This window comes from Sapajus apella, unplaced genomic scaffold, assembly GCF_009761245.1.
Source record: "Sapajus apella isolate SASKATOON/1434 unplaced genomic scaffold, GSC_monkey_1.0 scaffold85, whole genome shotgun sequence".
Lineage (NCBI taxonomy): Eukaryota > Metazoa > Chordata > Mammalia > Primates > Cebidae > Sapajus > Sapajus apella.
In genome coordinates, this window is record NW_022437025.1 from 2,988,220 (window position 1) to 3,007,587 (window position 19,368).

Sequence of the window (19,368 nt, forward strand, 5' to 3'; positions counted from 1 at the left end):
GATCACGAGGTCAGAAGTTCAAGACCAGCCTGGCAAACATGGTGAAACTCCGTCTTTACTTTTACTAAAAATACAAAAATTAGCCTGGCGTTCTTGGCGCTCACCTGTAATCCCAGTTACTCAGGAGGCTGAGGCAGGAGAATCGCTTGAACCTGGGAGGTGGAGGTTGCACTTAGCCGAAATCACGCCGTTGCATTCCAGCCTGGGTGATAGAGAGAGACTCTGTCTCAAAAAAACAAAAACAAAAACAAAAAACCGAACAAACAACAACAAAAAAACTTGAGCTGTGTTGGAACTTTCATTTTCTAAGAGTAAAGTTTTTGCTGGAGAAGTTTTCTTTCAGTACTTTCTTTTAGAAGGGAAATTTCCCTTTATAATTCAGGTTTTTTTTTTTGTTTGTTTTGTTTTTTCCCAAGCCACCTTTTATAGAGCCCTCATGGGTTATTTCATTTAATCCTTAGAATGTCTGTAAATCTGGGATTGTTCTCGCTTCCACCCACAGATAGGGCTGCTGAGCATGGGTGAGTGAGCAAGGTAGCAGGTTGTGGAGGGCCCAGCTTGCCCCTTCTGTGGTTTGAGCTAATTCTGGAGGGCACTTTTAGAGTCTTTTGAAATAGTATTTATTTTGAAGAAAAAGAAGAGGAATTTGCTGAGTACTGTTGTATTGAGTCTGGAATTGTGAGAGGAATGACACGTCTGTTTATTTAATGCCATTGGCCTTTTCTGTTGTTTTGAGTAAGTGCTGCCCAAGGGCCTTCCAGGGCACCTGGATGAGCCTGCTCTGGAGCAAGCTGGCAGTGTTTACTGGGTAACTAAATGATTTCATTGTTAAATGTGCTTTTTTGTTAGGCTGGTGAGCTTTTTGGAGGCAAAAGCAGAAAACTTACACAGAGGGGCTCATCATTATACAGGGGTAAGCAGCTTTTTTTGTGAGATGCTGTTTTATCTATAAGGAGGTGAAAATGAGGCTTTCCTTGTGCTGTGGAATTTCTCTGAATGCTTTCATCATGTTTTAGATCTGTTTATTTCACAGTTTATATCATGGAAGTTGTAATCGTGTGATATGGATTTAAGTCTAGTAATCTTGAGTTCTTCCTCACGAGCTTTCCAAAGTATCTTGCTAAAATTCAGTCAAATACAAGTTGATGTTTATTTTTGTTATCCTTCTCTCCAAAGCTTTTAAAACTGCAAGAACGAGTGCTCAATAATGTTGTCATCCATTTGCTTGGGGATGAAGACCCCAGGGTGCGACATGTTGCCGCAGCATCATTAATTAGGTATTTACCAGTATTTTTTCTCTTTTACTTTTTTGGTTGAAGTACTAAAAGGTATGAGAATGGAAAGAGAGGGAAGAATTCCAAGGATGTAGGGCAGTATTCCTGAATCTGAGCTCATTCCAGCTGTTCTGCTCTTAAACTATCAAGAAGAAAAATCCATTACCATGAGTCTAAAATTATAATTAAAAAACAACAGAATACTAGCTTTCCATTGTAAAAGTAATGCACTTTCATTGTAAAAATTTTGGACTATAGAGAATGGCACTAAGAAGAATATAAAATCACCTTCAATTCTGCTACTACGTGGAGGTAATCACTGTTAATATTTTGCTGTATACACTTTATGAGTTTCTTATTCAAAATTGGGTCAAAATTACATGCAATTTTGTAATCTGACAATTTTCACTGAAGATTTTATTAGCGTTTTTCTCTTATCTTATGAAACAGTAATTTTAGTTATGGGTCGTTGTCTTATTGTGTGTGTGGTTGTGATAAAATTTTATATAAATTTTTTTGGCAGTTAACTATTTTATATAAATGTTTGTGTGTAATTTTCTGAGAATTCCTGGAAGTTGAGTTACAAGGCCAGGCTTTGAATTTAAAGCAAAATTTCTAATAGCTTTGTGGAGGTATAATTTACATTCCTTGAAACTTACTCATTTTGAGTATATAGTAAACTCCAATTTTATCACATTTCTGTCACACCAGAGGTATCCTTTGTGCACGTTTGCAGTAACCTCTGGTTCCTGTTCCCACTCCTAGGCAGTCATTCATCTATTTTCTGTCCCTTAAGATTGGTATTTTTGCCAGGCGCAGTGACTCACGCCTCCGTTGGGCGGATCACTTGAGGTCAGTAGTTCGAGACCAGTCTGGCCAACATGGTGAAACCCCGTCTATGCTAAAAATACAAAAATTAGCCTGGTGTGGTGGCACATGCCTGTAATCTCAGCTTACTCAGGAGGCTGAGGCAGGAGAATCACTTGAACCCTGGAGGCAGAGGTTGCAGTGAGCAGAGATCGTGCCATTGCCCTCCAGCCTGGGCGACAGAGAGAGAGACTCTGTCTCAAAACAAACCAACACAAAGATTTGCGTTTTCTGGAAATTTTATAGAACTGTGGTCATACTATAGATGGACTTTTGCATTTGGCTTCTTTCACTTAATTTTTGAGATTTGTTTGTGTTGTAGCGTATATCAGTAATTGGTTCATTTTTATTGTCAAAAGTATTCTATTAAATGAATAATACCATATTTTATCTGTCCATCAGATGGTTATTATTGAGTCCACGTTTTGGCTAATTTATGAATTATGCTACTGTGAACATTTGCCTAGAAGATTTTGTGTAGATGTGTTTTCATTTCTCTTGAGTAGATAGCCTAGAAATGGATTTTTAAATAATTTTTGGTACTTACTGTGAAACTGCTCTTCAGAAACGTATCATTTTTCTTTTTTTAAATTTCTTTTTCTTGAAACGTATCATTTTTCTGTCTTTATATATATGTGTATGTATGTGTGTATATATATATATATATATTTAAAATTTCAATAGCTTTTGGGGTACAGGTGGTTTTTGTTACATGGCTGAATTTTTGGTGACATGGGTGAATTTTGGTTACATGGTGAAATCAGATTTTAGTACACCTGTCACCCGAGTAGTGTACTTTGTACCCAATATGTAGTTTTTTGTCCCTCACCTTCCTTCCAGCCTCCTGCCTTGTGAGTCTCCAATGTCCATTATACCCCTCTGTGTGCCCTTGCATACCCACAGCTCAGTTCTCCCTCCTGAGAACATACAGCAGAAACATACCAGAATGTGATTGTCTCTGATTCTTCTCACCAATGCAAATATTTCAAAAAAAGTTAAATATGTATCAGTGTTTAACGCAGAAGTTGATACTTCTTTTCATTTTTTATTTTTTATTTTTTGAGATAGGATCTCACTTTGTGATGCCCAGGCTGGAGGGCAGTGGTGCAATCTTGGCTCACTGCAGTCTCTGACTCCCAGTGTCAAGTGATTCTCCCACCTCAGCCTCTCAAGAAGCTGGGATTACAGTTGGCTCTTGCCGGTGGCTCTTCCAGGAATTCCAGGAATTCTACCACTGCCAGCTAATTTTTGTATTTTTTGGTAGAGATGGGCTTTCACCATGTTGGCCAGGTTGGTCTCAAACTCCTTACCTCAAGTGATCCACCCACCTTGGCCTCCCAGAGTGCTGGGATTACAGGCATGAGCCACCACATCTGGGTGATAGTTCTTTTTAAAATAACTTACCTTCTTTTGAAAATAATACATATTTAATGAACAAAAGTTAAGGAAAATATAAAAAGGAAATAATCTTTGTAATCAAACTAGTGAAAGAAAACCAAAGTTACATTTTGGTGCATATATTCTTTTTCATTTTCATCGTTGTAATTGGTATTCTTTGATTGCTTGTGAGACACACTTTTCATTTACTTAATGGGTTTGTATGACTTGCCTATTCAGAGATTTTGCAGCTTTACCATTTTCTGTAAGTGATAGCAACTTCTTTTTTGTTTGTTTGTTGAGACAGAGTTTCGCTCTGTAGCTCAGGATGGAGCACGGTGGCGCAATCCCGGCTTACTGCAACTTTTGCTTCCTGAAGTGGTTTTCCTTCCTCAGCCGCCCGAGTAGCTCGGATTATAGAAGTGTGCCACCATGCCTGGCTAATTTTTGTATCTTTAATAGACATGAGGTTTTGCCACATTGGCCAGGCTGGTCTTGAACTCCTGGCCTCAAGCGGTGTCTCTCTCCCCCCCTCAACCCCACCCCGCTCCCGCCTCAACCTCCCAAAGGGCTGGGGTTACAGGCATGAGCCACTATACGCAACATACATACCCAGCCAATTTCTTCTTATATTCTAGAAAAAACTATACTCCTGATCAAACCTCCATAGAGGAAAGAGACTTTTATTAAAGATACTGGGATTTGCAAACCAATATGGTAAAATAGCTGATTGTTTCTAAAAGTATTACCGAGTATTGATGGCAGATATGAGCCCTTCTGTTTTTGTAGGAAAATGTTGCCAGTATTCTGCATTTGAATTCAGTTTAGATTTGTTAGGAATCTCAGCTGAAGCTTTGCCATCTGGGAGTGTTTCGGAGAGTTTTGCAGACAAAATTGCAAAATTGCCTAAGGGATGCAGCCGGGATTCAGACCTGCTCTGTGCTCAGTACTTTGTGGACAAGTGTTTAGCACTTTGTGGATATTGATCAAAAGGTTTAGAAAGAGAGCTTTCAAAGTTGGTTTTTAATTAAAGCATTTCATAGTGTGAATAGAAAGGGACTTAATTTTATGACAGAAAAAGGAAAGTACAGCACCTGGCCAGGTGTGGTGGCTTATGCCTGTAATCCCAGCACTTTGGAGGGCTGAGGTGGATGGATCATGAGGTGAGGAGTTTAAGACCAGCCTGGCCAACGTGGTGAAACTCCGTCTCTACTAAAGCCACAAAAATTAGCTGGGTGAAGTGGCAAGTGCCTGTAGTCCCAGCTACTTGGGAGACTGAAACAGGAGAATTGCACGAACCTGGGTGGCAGAGGTTGCAGTGAGCGGAGATTGCGCCATTGCACTCCAGCCTGGGCGACAGAGTGACACTCTGTCCTAGAAAACAAAAAAAAGTACAGCAGCCAGTTATGTCAGAGTGGCTGTGTGAGAAAGTGACCCTGAGATTGGCGACACTGCTGTCATGTGTTTGAAGAACGCCACCTGAGAAAGGGGGTGGGAAGTGGTGTCTGCTGGCAACCAGAGGTGTTGGCTTAGCCACCTGCAGGGAGGAGGTGGTCTATCACAGGTGAGTTTCAGCTACTTTCTTAAGCAAATCACCCTTACTTTTATGTTAGGCTCGTCCCAAAACTGTTTTATAAATGTGACCAAGGACAAGCTGATCCAGTAGTGGCCGTGGCAAGAGATCAAAGCAGTGTTTACCTGAAACTTCTCATGCATGAGACGCAGCCTCCATCTCATTTCTCCGTCAGCACAATAACCAGGTACACTGACCCGGTGGCGTCCTGTCGTTGTCGGGAAAATGCCCTTTCCTGATGCGTTTCTTTAGGCTTTAATTGAAAACATTTTATTTTCCAGAAAAGAGCTTTAGTTCAGGATGTTTGAATGTAGGTCAGTTCTTTGATAGGATATTATTCTTTTGAGGATTGACCACATCACCTCTGTATTTAGCCCTGCCGCAATCACACAGCTGTGACATGGCGAATCTTTTAATGAATTTATTGCATTCCATGTGCTGACAGCTGTATTTTTGTGTGTGACACGTATTACCTGTTAAAAGTTTTCATTTGAGTTGTGTTACCTTTAACGAGGATGGTACTCTGTCATGCCCATTGAATTTACGTGAGCAGTGCTCTTTAGGGTTATCCACTAGTTCAGTGATGTGCAGCAATTACCATTCTCATTTGTTGTGGACCTTTGAATATTGTATCAAATGACCACATCTGATTCTTAGATGAGTAGGACAGAGTGCTTTAATGAAATTATAATCTTTAGAATTCTAGCTTGCAAAGGAGATTGCAGAAGCGGTAAGACTTGTGCTTTTTAATTTTGTCTTTTAAATGTTATTTTAAAAATTGACTTTAGATGATACTCTTTTTTTCTGTTGAGTAACAGTGTTTTACAAAACTTGGACTGAATGACTTCCAAGCTTAAATGATCACTTGATGCTTTTTTCCCTTAATTTTTCCCTTAATTTTTTCCCTTAATTTTTCCCTTAGTTTCAAATTAATAAATTCCTTATCAAATTTCAAAGTTGTAATTCCTAAATAAATAACGACTTTTCTCATATAAAGACTGCTTTAAAAAAACACATGAAAGACTGGGCGTGGTGGCTCAAGCCTGTAATCCCAGCATTTTGGGAGGCCCAGGCGGGCAGATTGCCTGAGCTCCAGAGTTCGAGACCACTCTGGGCAACATGGCGAAACCCGACCTCTACTAAAACACAAAAAATTAGCCGGGCGTGGTGGCATCCGCTTGTAATCCCAGCTACTCAGGAGGCAAAGGCATGAGAATCACTTGAGCCCTGGAGATCGTGCCATTGTGCTCCAGCTTGGGCTACAGAGTGAGACTCTGTCTCAAAAAACCCAAAAAACACATGGAAATATTTTCTTTGACCACCTTAATATTTTCCCTTCAGATAATTTCCTTTGTTTAACCTCAGAACTGGCATTTTCTCTCTTTGAAAAGATTCAGGATAAAAAAATACTCTTTTAAGATAAGTAGAAGCAGTGAAAGAGTATTTGATTATCAGGAATTTGATAAGTTATAATAAATTGTTGCTTCTAAATGTCATTTCAGAAGATGATTTTTTTTTTTTTTTTTTGAGACGGAGTCTTACTCTGTTGCCAGTTTAGAGTGCAATGGCTCGATCTCGGCTCACTGCAACTTCCGCCTCCCGAGTTCAAGTGATTCTCCTGCCTCAACCTCCTGAGTAGCTGGGACTACAGGCGGGCACCACTATGCCCAACTAATTTTTGTATTTTTAGTAGAGACAGGGTTTCATCATGTTGGCCAGGATAGTCTCTATCTCTTGACCTTGTGATCTGCCTGCCTTGGCCTCCCAAAGTGCTGGGATTACAGGCGTGAGCCACCCCTCCCTGCCGATGAATCTTTATTAATAGATGCCAACTCACATATCATTAACATTGGTTACTAACTAGTACTTTGAAGAGTTTCCCAGTTCCAAACTTTAGCAGGTCCTTGACAATTCAGCTGTGCTTAATCGGGTCTTGCGTGACAGACACAATTACCAATTGTAGAGCAGCAGTGTGAGCTTCTTAGCTACCTGTTCTGTTAGTATTCATGTGTTAACTTAAAATCATAATCTCATTAGTTTTGTTGAGTTTCTCTGTGAGCGATACAAAATCAGATTGGCTTTATTCAAACAGTTGGGGTATTATAATTTATTTTATTTTTTGCCATTTTCCACGTGTTCTAAAGAATTAGAGTTTGTATAGAACTATAATGGGGGTAGAAATTGTAAGGTAGCATGAATGGAATACGAAAAAGTGCCATGGGAGCTCAGAAGCGGAGAAAGGATTTCTTTTTTCCTGGAAGCAGGAATAACTTCATGAAGCATTTATTTCAACTTAAAGAGATTGTAGGCAGTGCTGTGAGGGGAGTGTGGCTGCAGGGCCACGTGTTTGGGGCAGACTTGGACGAAGGCAGGGAATGCATTCCGCCCTTGTTATGGAACAGTGATCAAATCCATTTCCAGTCCCTCTTTCACTTAAAAGCTGAGGCTTCTTAACTTCTTTTAATCTTCAGTCTTAAACTTTTAAATGCCATTTGATCTTTAAAAATATATATTTTAATAGTAGATTTTAAGTCTGTATTTTTCTTATTAGAATATATAGAGGCTATAACCTACTACCAAGTATAACAGATGTCACTATGGAAAATAACCTTTCAAGAGTTATTGCGGCGGTTTCTCATGAACTAATCACATCAACCACGAGAGCACTCACAGTAAGTCTCTTTCTCAATTGGTGTTAATGAAATTTAGCAATTTTTGGTGGTTTGTATGGCCAATTAGTTATATGGTCATCTTATGGTGAGGTGTTTGTATTAGAGCTCTTACTTATATGTGGGGCTTGCTAAGAAATTGTGCTTCTGTGAAAAGAATCTTGGCTTACTCCAACAGGAATGTAAAGAACTACTTTTTCCTGATTATTAAAGTAATACACACTCAAAAAAATACAGCCAATTTAGAAAGACATAAAATTGAAAATAAAGCGGGCGTGGTGGCTCATGCCTGTAATCCCAGCACTTTGGGAGGCTGAGGTGGGTGGATCATGAGGTCAAGAGATTGAGACCAGCCTGGCCAACATGGTGAAACCTCGTCTCTACTAAAAATACAAAAATTAGCCAGGCATGGTGGCACGCGCCTGTAATCCCAGCTACTCGGGAGGCTGAGGCTGGAGAATTGCTTGAACCTGGGAGGCAGAGGTTGCAGTGAGCCAAGATTGTGTCACTGCACTCCAGCTTGGGACACAGAGCAATACTCCATCTCCAAAAAAAAACGTACGTATATATATTTCTCACATTGGCAGATAATCACCAAGATAGATTTTGGGATTGTGGATGATTTTTGTCTTTTTCTTTATATTTTTTCAGATACTCTCAAATTTTCTAAAATGAGCAAGTGTAATTTTTGTTATCAGAAAGAATAATATGGAAAATTAATGTTAATTTGCTGGTGACTAGGTTAAACCTTTTTATGTGACAAAAGAAATACTTGCATGTCGTAGAGAGTTAAATATTGTTTGGGCTGTCTGTAGTATGGCCTTCCCTTGATTTGCTCAAAATATTGTAAACTTTGCTTATTTATTTTTATTGTGGCTGACATGTATCAGACACTGTTGTAGGCTTGGGATGTAAAAACGGGATTCCTGCCCTTATGGTCTCTGCAGGCTGGTCGGGGGGATGACACAGTCAGCTGGAGCTCAACTTCTGAGGATGTGCAGGGGCAGCTGAGGGGTGGAAGTTGGGGAGAGCATTCCAGGGCGTGGGCAGCACAGGAGCCTCTCTTCGTTGGAATGTAATTGCCATTCCAATAACACGTATTTCAGCTGTTCAAAGTAGGAAGTTGTACTATGGTGGGATGGATATCCTGTGGTTATCATATATAGATCTCGGATTTCTTCCCAGTGTTTACACTTTTTACAATGGGTAAAAGGAAACTAAATTCAATAAACCCTCGTGGTGTCTGGGTGTGATTTCGCTGTTTCTTTCTTCTGTAGTTTGGGTGCTGCGAAGCTCTGTGTCTCCTTTCTACTGCCTTCCCGGTTTGCATTTGGAGTTTAGGCTGGCACTGTGGGTACGTATTTTCCTCAGCATGTGTTCATAGTTGTCTGTAACAATATGGTACATAGTTATTAGGGTCCCCTTTTTCTTTCTAAGTCTTTTATCAATTTGGCTTTTTGGAAACACGTCTGATGGAATACTTGTTTCCACTGTATTAGTGTGTGAAACTAGTGACAGCAGCTGTGCGAATCGAATGCTGCATGTTCTTAGGCACATTGAGGAATTTGAGGGTTTGACCTTCGCGTTCATTTAAGAGAATTTTCATATGCTGGCAAAAGACTTTTCTTGTTAGCTTGATTCTTTCCAGAATTCTTCACTGTGCATTAGAAGGTCAGGAACCTTTCTTCACTTAAATGTGACCTAGCATATGAAATGGTGATGATTTAGGAACTACTGTACTTACATTAACAGCTTTTATTTCAACATGACTTTCCTCCAGTAGATGGCCCTCCTAGCATCTGCGAAATAATTTCAGGTCTCCTCCAGCATTCAGGAATAAGCTTTCATTTTGTTTATCAGTTACTGAGAATGATTTTGGTGACTCACGTCACATTGGGAAGTAAACCTGCAGATTTCTTGTGTGTCACTGAATGAACAACTGACATTTGCTTGAAGTAGATTACATTCTCTGCTCTAGAATGATTGCTTTCCCACTTTGCACACATACCGACTGCGCAACCAACGTGTGTAAGTCATAGGTCCAGCACTAGACTTGACTTCTGAGCAACTTTGGCATCGGACTAGAATGTATTAATTTAAAGAAAGTTAAAAATCCATTAAAGTAAACATACAGGTCTAATACTTTTTAAAATTTAAAACAGATTTAAATGATAAAATTAAAAAAAAAATGGGTAGATACCATAATCTCATTTCTGCATCTGTTCACAAGGGTTTGATGTTTGTGATTTCTCTTCTCCCCTACCTATTTCATGTTCTGTTCATCCTCAGTCAGCACCTCAGGTGGTTGGGGTTTGGCTGCTGGTAGTTTGACTTATACTGTCTTTTCTAGGGGATTGAGCCCTGAGTAGTCCTGCTTATATGAGATTGCCATTTGTCCTCCTATAATTTTTATTAGGAGATATGGGGTATTAAAGGATACCATCGGGGAACCAGTGTAATATTAATATCAGGAAAACTAACCATGTCAAACCTGCCCCATTGTGTATCAAGTACACTATTTTTCCATGTTAATTAAGAGCTCACCCCAGCCAGTTCCCTTTTATTTTGTGCCTGTTTACCCAATGACATTACGATGCCCAAATGTCTCAGCTCCAGTTTAGTTTGGCATATAACCATCGTTATATGCCCTAGTGAAGCCTTCTTCATTGGACACTTAGGCCCCAGTACTTTTCATCAGATCTGCCTGATTTCATTTCTGTCTTGATTTTTATGGAGCTTTGATTTATAGGAAAGATGTTAGTTGATTAACAATAGTGAAAGCAGTTTCCGAGCTGGTATGAACTATGTTGTGACATGCCTTCCTCTTGGAATGGCAAGAGAAAGAAAGATTATTGTTTGCTTGAAAATTGTCTATAATTTGACCTTGCCAATGTCTGCTTCCAGAGTGCCCCCACTGAGTGCCTCAGATGAGTGTAGGAAGAGCTGTACCATTGGGATGGCCACGATGATTCTGACCCTGCTCTCATCAGCTTGGTTCCCATTGGATCTCTCAGCCCATCAAGATGCTTTGATTTTGGCCGGAAACTTGCTTGCAGGTACTGGTGCTGACTTGAAACAGGGACTCCAGGAGTTGGATTTTGATTTTCTTATGGGGAATGGGGGTGGCGAGCAAATGAGGGAAAACTATTAAAAGGTCATTGCCAGTGATGGCTTGTCTGTTTAGTCAAATTTCAGATGTTACCTATATGCATAAATGCATGGTTGGCAGCTGTTCTATGCTGAGTATTTTAAAGTAGCCTCATCCCAATCTAGCCCCTCAGTTAACTACAAGTAAACTCATTTTGAATTTCATTTTATTGGGCACTATATGCCAGCACTGCCTCAGGCACTGGGGTGATAAGAAAGTATAATAAATGGACTCCATTCTCAAGTCAGTTTTAGATTAGAGGGGGAGACATGTAGACAAAAGTGCAGTGGTCACACAGAGTGGCCATGATCACTCTCCTTGGGCTGGTGGGAAAGGGCACAGCAGGGAGATGGTGCAGCAGCTTGGCGATGAGCATGGAGGATGTGGGCAGCAAGGAAGGTAGGGTCCATTGAAACTGATTTGGGGAGAAGCTGCCAATCTCCATGAAAGAATTGGGACCTGCACTCTGCTTCAGGAGGCTATAGGAGAGTTTTGTGAAAGGGACTGGTAGATGAGTATTTTAATAAGATCATTCAGCCAACTTGAGTGTGGGCTGGAGGAGAAGGGAGAGAGACTCAGGAGATTAATGTTGATGCTAAGGCAAGAGATGGGAAGTCTAAACCAAGACAATTGCTTTGGGATTGTCGGGAGGGCACTGATGGTAAGAGAACGAAGGAGGCAGAATCACCAGGCCTGGGTCGCCAACTGGACTTTGGTTTTCAGGACCAAGACACCCAGGATGACTGCACATCCTGGGCAGGTGTGTGGCAGTGACAGTTGTGGATATTGGGAACACATACTTGCAGGGGAAGCATCAGTTTCAGCTTGAATTTGGCCTGTCAGTTGAATATCAGGCACAGATGTCTGACCAACTCTCAACACAGATAGGGTCTTTTATTTTTATTTTTATTTTTTATTAAGACAGGCCTAAATAGGTAGGATCTTAAATGACTTCAGTTCCCCAAGCAGTTTGCCCTTCTCGTGCTATCAGGGTGGGAAGGTAATGTCTATGGCCCTATCACAGCCAGTGCTCCCAAATCTCTGAGAAGTTCATGGACCTCTGAAGAAGAAGCCAACCCAGCAGCCACCAAGCAAGAGGAGGTCTGGCCAGCCCTGGGGGACCGGGCCCTGGTGCCCATGGTGGAGCAGCTCTTCTCTCACCTGCTGAAGGTGATTAACATTTGTGCTCACGTCCTGGACGACGTGGCTCCTGGACCTGCAATAAAGGTAACATCCCACTCAGGTGTTGGATTAATACAGCCCTAATGACTGTGGGCTTCCAGAATACCTTTATTTAGTAATCTGTCCCTTCTTTATTCTCTTTTGCTTTAAATGAACAAAATTGCTCAGATTGTGACACTAAATTTAACATCAAAATGTGACCATATGGTTGGATGCAGTGGTGCAGGCCTATTATTCTAGCACTTTGGGAGGCTCAGGCGGGTGGATCACTTGAGGCCAAGAGTTCGAGACCAGCCTGGCTAACATCATGAAACCCTATCTCTGCTAAAAATACAAAAAAATTAGATGAGCATGGTGCTACATGCCTGTAATCCCAGCTCCTCGGGAGGCTGAGGCAGGAGAATTACTTGAACCTGGGAGGCAGAGTTTGTGGTGAGCCTTGATTATGCCACTGCACTCCAGCCTGGACGACAGAGTCAGTCTGTGTCTCAAAAGAAAAAAATGTGACCATGTGTTTTGTAGCTCTTTTGGTATCATCAATCACTGTTACCCCTAAGAGGGAAATAGCTAGCATTAGTTTTAGGTTTCCAGCATTAGCCAAGAAAGCTCAGAATTGATGTTCCTGGCTAAGCACCTCATTGATGTCTCCTTAAATCTTGGTTAGTGGCTACTGTCCTAGCTGGCATAGTTGTAGAGCGTTTCTATGGTTGTAGAAAGTTCTGCTAATCTGAGGGACAGTGTTGCTTTTCTGTGAAGCAATAAAATCAGCTTCAAAACAAATATTAACTCTTTGCATAATGGATTTAAGATAGACCAGTTCACTTACTGTTTTTTTTTTTTTTTTTGAGACGGAGTTTTGCTTTCGTAGCCCAGGCTGGAGTGCAATGGCACGGTCTCGGCTCACTGCAACTTCCGCCTCCCGGATTCAGATGATTAATGATGGCTGCCTCCTGGAGTGTTGGGAGCCTGGATGTTCTACATGCTCTCATGTGTTGTGTATTTGGGCTTTATGAATACATGTAGACTTGCTGGCTTCTAGCTTTGCTGCTAACCAGCTGCGACTTTGAATAAGTTACTTCCTCTCTGAGCCTGTTTCCTCTTTTAGAAAAGGGAGTTTAAAGTGCTGCTTTGGGCTGGGCACGGTGGCTCATGCCTGTAATTCTAGCACTTTGGGAGGCTGAGATGGGAGAATCACTTGAGCTTGGAGTTCGAGACCAGCCTGGCTATCATAGGGTGAGGTCCTGTCTCTTCAAGAAATTAAAACATTAGCTGAGTGAGGTGGCGTGTGCTTGTGGTCCCATCTACTCTGGAGGCTGAAGAGGAGGATTGCTTGAGCCTGGAAGGTTGAGGCTGCAATGAACTATGATTGTACCCCATCCTGGGTGACGAGTGAGACCCTGTCTCAAAAAAACAAAAAGAAAAAAATGCTGCCTTGTACCCTTTTCATGTCATGGCTAACACAGAATGCCTTGGTTGTTTGCTGCTGGAGGGTATGGGCCTGAGGGCTCCTTCCAACTTGTTCTCTGTGCTCCTGTTTGGAAGTTGTGGGCCAGTCCCTACTATGTACTGTTGTGTGGATAAAAGGAAATAAAATGTGTACAGTGTCTGAACTGTACAAATAGGGGTCCAAGAACAATATGAATGACATGGGTTAGCTCTTTCTGATAAACGGTAAAACCAAATATTCTAATTTTCAGTTTCTGTTTTGTTGTACTTCACTTGTTTTTGTTTTTCTATTTTAGGCAGCCTTGCCTTCTCTAACAAACCCCCCTTCTCTAAGTCCCATCCGACGAAAGGGGAAGGAGAAAGAACCAGCAGAACAAGCATCTGTACCACTGAGTCCCAAGAAAGGCAGTGAGGCCAGTGCAGGTAGGAGACATGTGGGGAAGGGAGGGGCAGGAGTGCAGCATCTGTCATGTAGAAATGTAGGATTTAAGTAACCTGGTATTTTATAGAAATATAATACGTATCAGTAAAGTGAGAGAATGTTTCCCCAGGTGTGGTTCAAGATATCAGAAACTAATGACTAGCATTCACAGACCACCTTTTGGTCTGAAGCATCTGTAAGAGCCCCCTGCTGACATGCAGCCCCTGCAGCCTCCAGGCTTACAGCCCTGGCAAGGAGCCTCTCCCTCCTGTGCTTCCCTGTCGCAGGCGATAGCTGGAGAGGCCTCCTGATACTCAGTAAGCGAAGTGGTATAGATGCTTTGGAATAGATGTAGTGAGTGAAAAAATTGATTCTCATATGTCAAAAATTCTGATTGGAAATGGAATGTTTACATTTGGAAGAGCTAAAGGAGAGATAAAGTAGAGATTAATTAATCTGAGTTGGAGGAGCTTAAACCATTCACAAGTTTGGAGGACCTTTTTTTACCCATGAAAATGTCAGAACGGAAGGGGCTACGATTTAGGTATGACTGCAGCTTATCGAATTCCCACCCATACTGCTCTGGGTGGGTACTGGCAGGGGCAGGAGAGGAGCCTGGCAAAGCATGAAGTGACTGCTGCCTCTGCTGTCCTGGACGCCTGTCTGCCTGTCTATGCAGTCTCCCTCCAAACCCATTCTCACGCTGTCTCTTGGCGCCTAGGGGCCAGTAATGGTTCTCCCATTTGTTTTGTGGGTATTTATATCAAGGCTATTTATTTATAATTGACAAAGTTATAAATAGCTGCGATGTACAACATGATGTTGGAAATATGTATGCATTGGCTGGGTGCGCTAGCTCACACCTGTAATCCCAGAACTTTGGGAGGCCGAGGCAGGTGGATCACAAGGTCAGGAGTTCGAGATCAGCCTGGCCATCATGGTGAAATCCTATCTCTACTTTAAAAAAAAAAAAAAATAGCTGGGCATGGTGGTGCATACCTGTAGTCCCAGCCACTCGGGAGGCTGAAGCCAAAGAAATACTTGAACCTGGCAGGCGGAGTGAGCTGAGATCATGCCACTACATTCCACCCTGGGCAACAAAGCGAGACTCTGTCTCAGAAAAAAAATAGGAAAAAAAATACATATGCTTTGTGGAATGGCAAATTAACCTATGCATCACCTCACATGGCATTGTTTTGTGTTGAGAACACTTAAAATCCACTCTGTCAGTGATTTTCCTGCATATGGTGTCTTGTTATTAACTACAGTCACCATGCTTTACGGATCTCTTGAACTCATTCCTCCTGTCTATAAATGAAATTTTGTATCCTTGACCAAGACATTAAACGGAGTCTTGCTTCTTTGCTCAGGCTGGAGTACAGTGCCTCAATCTCAGCTCACTGCAACCTCTGCTTGGTGGGTTCAAGCAATTCTCCTGCCCCACTCTGCCCAGTAGCTGGGATTATAGGCATGTGCCACCACACCCAGTTGATCTTTGTACTTTTAGTAGAGACGGAGTTTCACCATGTTGGCCAGGCTGGTTTTGAACTCCTGACCTCAAGTGATCCGCCTGCCTCAGCCTCCCAAAATGCTAGGATTACAGGTGTGAGCCACTGCACCCGGCCTAAAGTGTTTTAAAAGGGGTTCTTTTCTAAGGGTTGGCTGTAGTACAGATGGAAGATTTACCTATTGAAAAGCCTCAGCCTTTACATGTGCAAAATTATCAGTATGTCTATCATCTTTCTGATGAATTAAATAAACTAAGGACTCCAAGTCAAAAGTCTTCAAACTGGAGTGGGATAATTGTATAAAGTGCTTGGCACATTCAGATTTACTACCGGTTTAATGATAACGTTTGTGCCTTTACCACTTTACCATCTTTAAAATATTTTTACGTCATCCCTGTTTGATTACTTGGCGGGCTCATGAAGTTGTTGGCCACTAAGGAATCTTAGGCTCAGAGAGGTTCTGGAATTGGCCAGTGGTCCTTGAATTAACTGCTCCTATGATTCTCAAACTGATTTCTCACAAAGCAAACAAACAACCACAATAAAGCAGCTATGCACACCGCTCTTCTTTTTTTTTTTTTTTTTTAGTACTTAGGCTCTACTTAGGTTTGTTAGTCAATTTCTCATTACTTCTAGTTAATCAAAAGGTCAGAGGAAATATTTGAATATTTTCATACCATGATGCTTTAAAAAAATTCATTATTTCCAGTAATCTCTTTAAAACTTGGCAAGTTATTTTGATCTAAGTTTATCTTTTGTGTGTATTTTTAAAGCCTCTAGACAGTCTGATACTTCGGGGCCTGTTACAACAAGTAAATCCTCATCACTGGGGAGTTTCTATCACCTTCCTTCATACCTCAAACTGCATGATGTCCTGAAAGCTACGCACGCTAACTACAAGGTACGGGCTCTGCCTCTTTTGTCAATATCTATGCACACATCCTTATGTCTAAGGGATTGCTGATGTTTTTCCTGTGATTTGTACAACGTATTAGCCCTTTGAGATATGAGTCACAATTAGTTTTTTCAAGTTTGCCTTTCAGCTTTGTTTATGATAGCTTCTACCATACAGATATTTTGGATTTTCATATTGTTTGTAATCACAGCTAAGATTTATGACAGTGACAGAGTGAGGATGTGCCGCCAGGTTATGCAGGGAAGTGGTCCTGGTGGAGCCTGGAAGGATCTGTGTACAGGCTTCCTCCCCTCCCGTGAGGCTCACATGAAACTACAGCAACATGCTGGCCTTGCAGGCACCCCCTGCCTAATATGAGCCAGAATTCCAGACTCGCAGAAGGAAAGCAAGCATTCGGTATAAACCATGCATTTCAAATAATCTGGGCATGGTGAGCCACTTGTTATCAGCTGGGGAAAGTTCACATCAGTGTGAGGAACTGTTCACCAGATACCCCCAAGAGCCAGCCTTTCTGTATACGGATGTTTCATTTTTTAGGTCTTTTTTTTTAACTTTAAAATTTTCTATTCATCTGCAATCTGGAGATATGAAGTACGCATCTAATTTAATTTTTGGTTTTGGTTGTCCCCGGTGCTGTTTACAGAAGAATTTTTCTGCGCTAATTGGGTTACTTACATTCTCACAGTTCTCTAGTTCCATTAGTTTCATTTATTATTTTGTTATATTGATCTATCTGGTCATCTATTAGAACCATCCTTTTTTTTTCTTTTTTCTTTTTTAGATAGCATCTTGCCCTGTCCCCAGGCTGGAGTGCAGTGGTGCAAGCATTGCTCACTGCAGTCTTGACCTCCGGGGCTCAAGTGATCCTCCCACCTCAGCTTCCTGAGTACCTGGGACTACAGACATGTGTCACCATACCCAGCTAATTTTTGTATTTTTTGTAGTGACAGGGTCTCCCTAAGTTGCCTGGGCTGGTCTCGAGCTCCTGGGTTTAAGCAGTCCTCCCTCCTTGGCCTCCCAAACTGCTGGGATTATATGCGTGAGCAACTGCACCTGGCCAGAATTATACCTCTTAATTGTTGTAGCTTCATGGTATTTATGAGGGGATCAGTTCCCCTGTTGCTCTTTAGAATTTTCCAGATATTCTTCTTTGTTGATTTTGGCATGTGAGCAATAGAATCAACTTATTTGTAGATTAATTTAGGGAGAACTTATACCTTAGATGATAAGTCACCCTGTCCAGAATGTGGGATGCTTTTCTATTTGTTCAAAACTTTTTAAATCATCTCAAGCATGTGAAATTTAAATTATTTTTAAAAAACTTTAAAGATTATTTCACATACCTCTTGCACATTTCTTGATAAATGAATCCTTAGGTATTCCTCTGTTTTTGTTACTAGTAGATACTTCTCATGGGTATTTTTCCTGGAAATCATTTATTAAACTTATGTGGCTTCTTTTCTGAAGGATGTTTGATAATTTTGAAAGATCAAAGTCTGGCCGGGAAAGATGGCTCATGCCTGTAATCCCAGTACTTTGGGAGGCCACGGTGGGTGAATTACCTGAGGTCAGGTGTTCAAGACCAGCCTGGCCAACATGGTGAAACCTCGTCTCTATTTAAAGAAAAAGAAAAAAAAGAAAAAGAAAGATCAAAGTCTTCATATTTTACAAGATTTGGAGTCCTAAGCTGCATGGTTCTTAGGCAGGTCCCAAAGTAGAAGAGAACATGTTGAAAAATGCCATAGAGAGAAGATACTTCTTTTCCACCTGTTTTCAACTCATAGTATCTTGAATTTCAGGGTACCTTTCTGTGTTCCCAGTGCTTGCTCTCTGTTAATTATTTTCCTTCCTGAATACCCTGGACTCCAGCATGTTCTGCTGTAATTCTGGCCTCCCTGGCATCTTGGACTCCTGTTTCCTTTGCTTTGTCATCCCCGTGGTCAGCTCCTGCTGTGCAGCTTCTCAGCTGATGTGTGTTTGGAGTGGCTGGCATGTCTTGCTGGATCTTTGAGTATCACCTCTGGTATCCTTGGTTCCTTCTCCTGAGTTGCTCAGCGTCTGCACTCCCCATTTTTTGTATGGGCCTTCTTGCTCCCCTCTGATTCCTTGTCTTCCCTGGTTTCTTGATTTGGTTTTGAGTCTCCACAGGATGTTTATAGCTCTTCTGAAAACCTGGAGGCTGCCTTTTTCATCTTAATTCTCATCTCATGACCTCCTTTCCCTTATTTGAGACCTAGACTTTCTCCCTCCAGAATTCCGTGCCTCCTCTTCCACTTGCCTGCTGTCCAGGAGAAGTCAGATTGCCATGCCGATTGGGGGAGAACCCTTTCTTCCCTGGGCTCTTCATCTCACATCGCCATGTCAGCTCATCCCTTGGACCTTCAGTGGTCTCGCTGCTGGATTTTCCTTTCCTTTGGCTGGCCTGCTGAGGGCACACCCAGGTTGATCCTAGTGTAGTCATGGTATTTACATCCACTCACATTTTCAGTTTCTGTGTCTCTTGTCTGCTTCTGACTTTGCCCAGAGAAAGCTTCCTTTTTGCAAGGGTTCTTAGATTTATGTTCACGGAGCACCTTCTTTTCTGAGGTAATATTTTTGCAATGTTTATTTTCCTAGTCAGTCTCGCCTCACCCTTCTTGTTGTACATGATGCCTTTTGTCCTGACCCATTCTCTGAGTCTGTAAAATAGAATTGCTCTACAATGTAATTACACAAAATCTTTAAGAATCTTAGCACACTTACACCTGATTTAATATTTTATTATAGTCAAATTGAACAACCATGTGTGAATTTGATAGTGATATCTCCCAGGGATCCTAACGTGTAAGAAATAGGTCTTCGTATTATCTATTTTTTCATATACCACATACCAGATACTGATTACGATGGACATTTAACCACTTTTTTCTCATTATGAAAGAATGTTAGGAATTACTTCTTTCAGTAGTGTCAGTGTAACTTGAAACGTGCCTTTGAAAGAATAGTTT

General features: G+C 41.4%; 1 protein-coding gene across 3 annotated transcripts in view; it reads left to right on the top strand.

Moving 5' to 3' along the window:
• Positions 1 to 19,368, top strand: part of HTT (huntingtin) — a 153,332-nt gene that overhangs the window by 56,981 nt on the left and 76,983 nt on the right. For all 3 annotated transcript variants that reach the window (XM_032254023.1, XM_032254022.1, XM_032254021.1), the window contains exons 20-28: positions 850 to 913; positions 1,177 to 1,277; positions 5,132 to 5,278; positions 7,643 to 7,763; positions 9,038 to 9,114; positions 10,665 to 10,816; positions 11,933 to 12,135; positions 13,833 to 13,959; positions 16,239 to 16,366. In XM_032254023.1, coding sequence (XP_032109914.1) covers positions 850 to 913; positions 1,177 to 1,277; positions 5,132 to 5,278; positions 7,643 to 7,763; positions 9,038 to 9,114; positions 10,665 to 10,816; positions 11,933 to 12,135; positions 13,833 to 13,959; positions 16,239 to 16,366 — 1,120 coding nt within the window. The remainder of the gene's footprint in view (positions 1 to 849; positions 914 to 1,176; positions 1,278 to 5,131; positions 5,279 to 7,642; positions 7,764 to 9,037; positions 9,115 to 10,664; positions 10,817 to 11,932; positions 12,136 to 13,832; positions 13,960 to 16,238; positions 16,367 to 19,368) is intronic.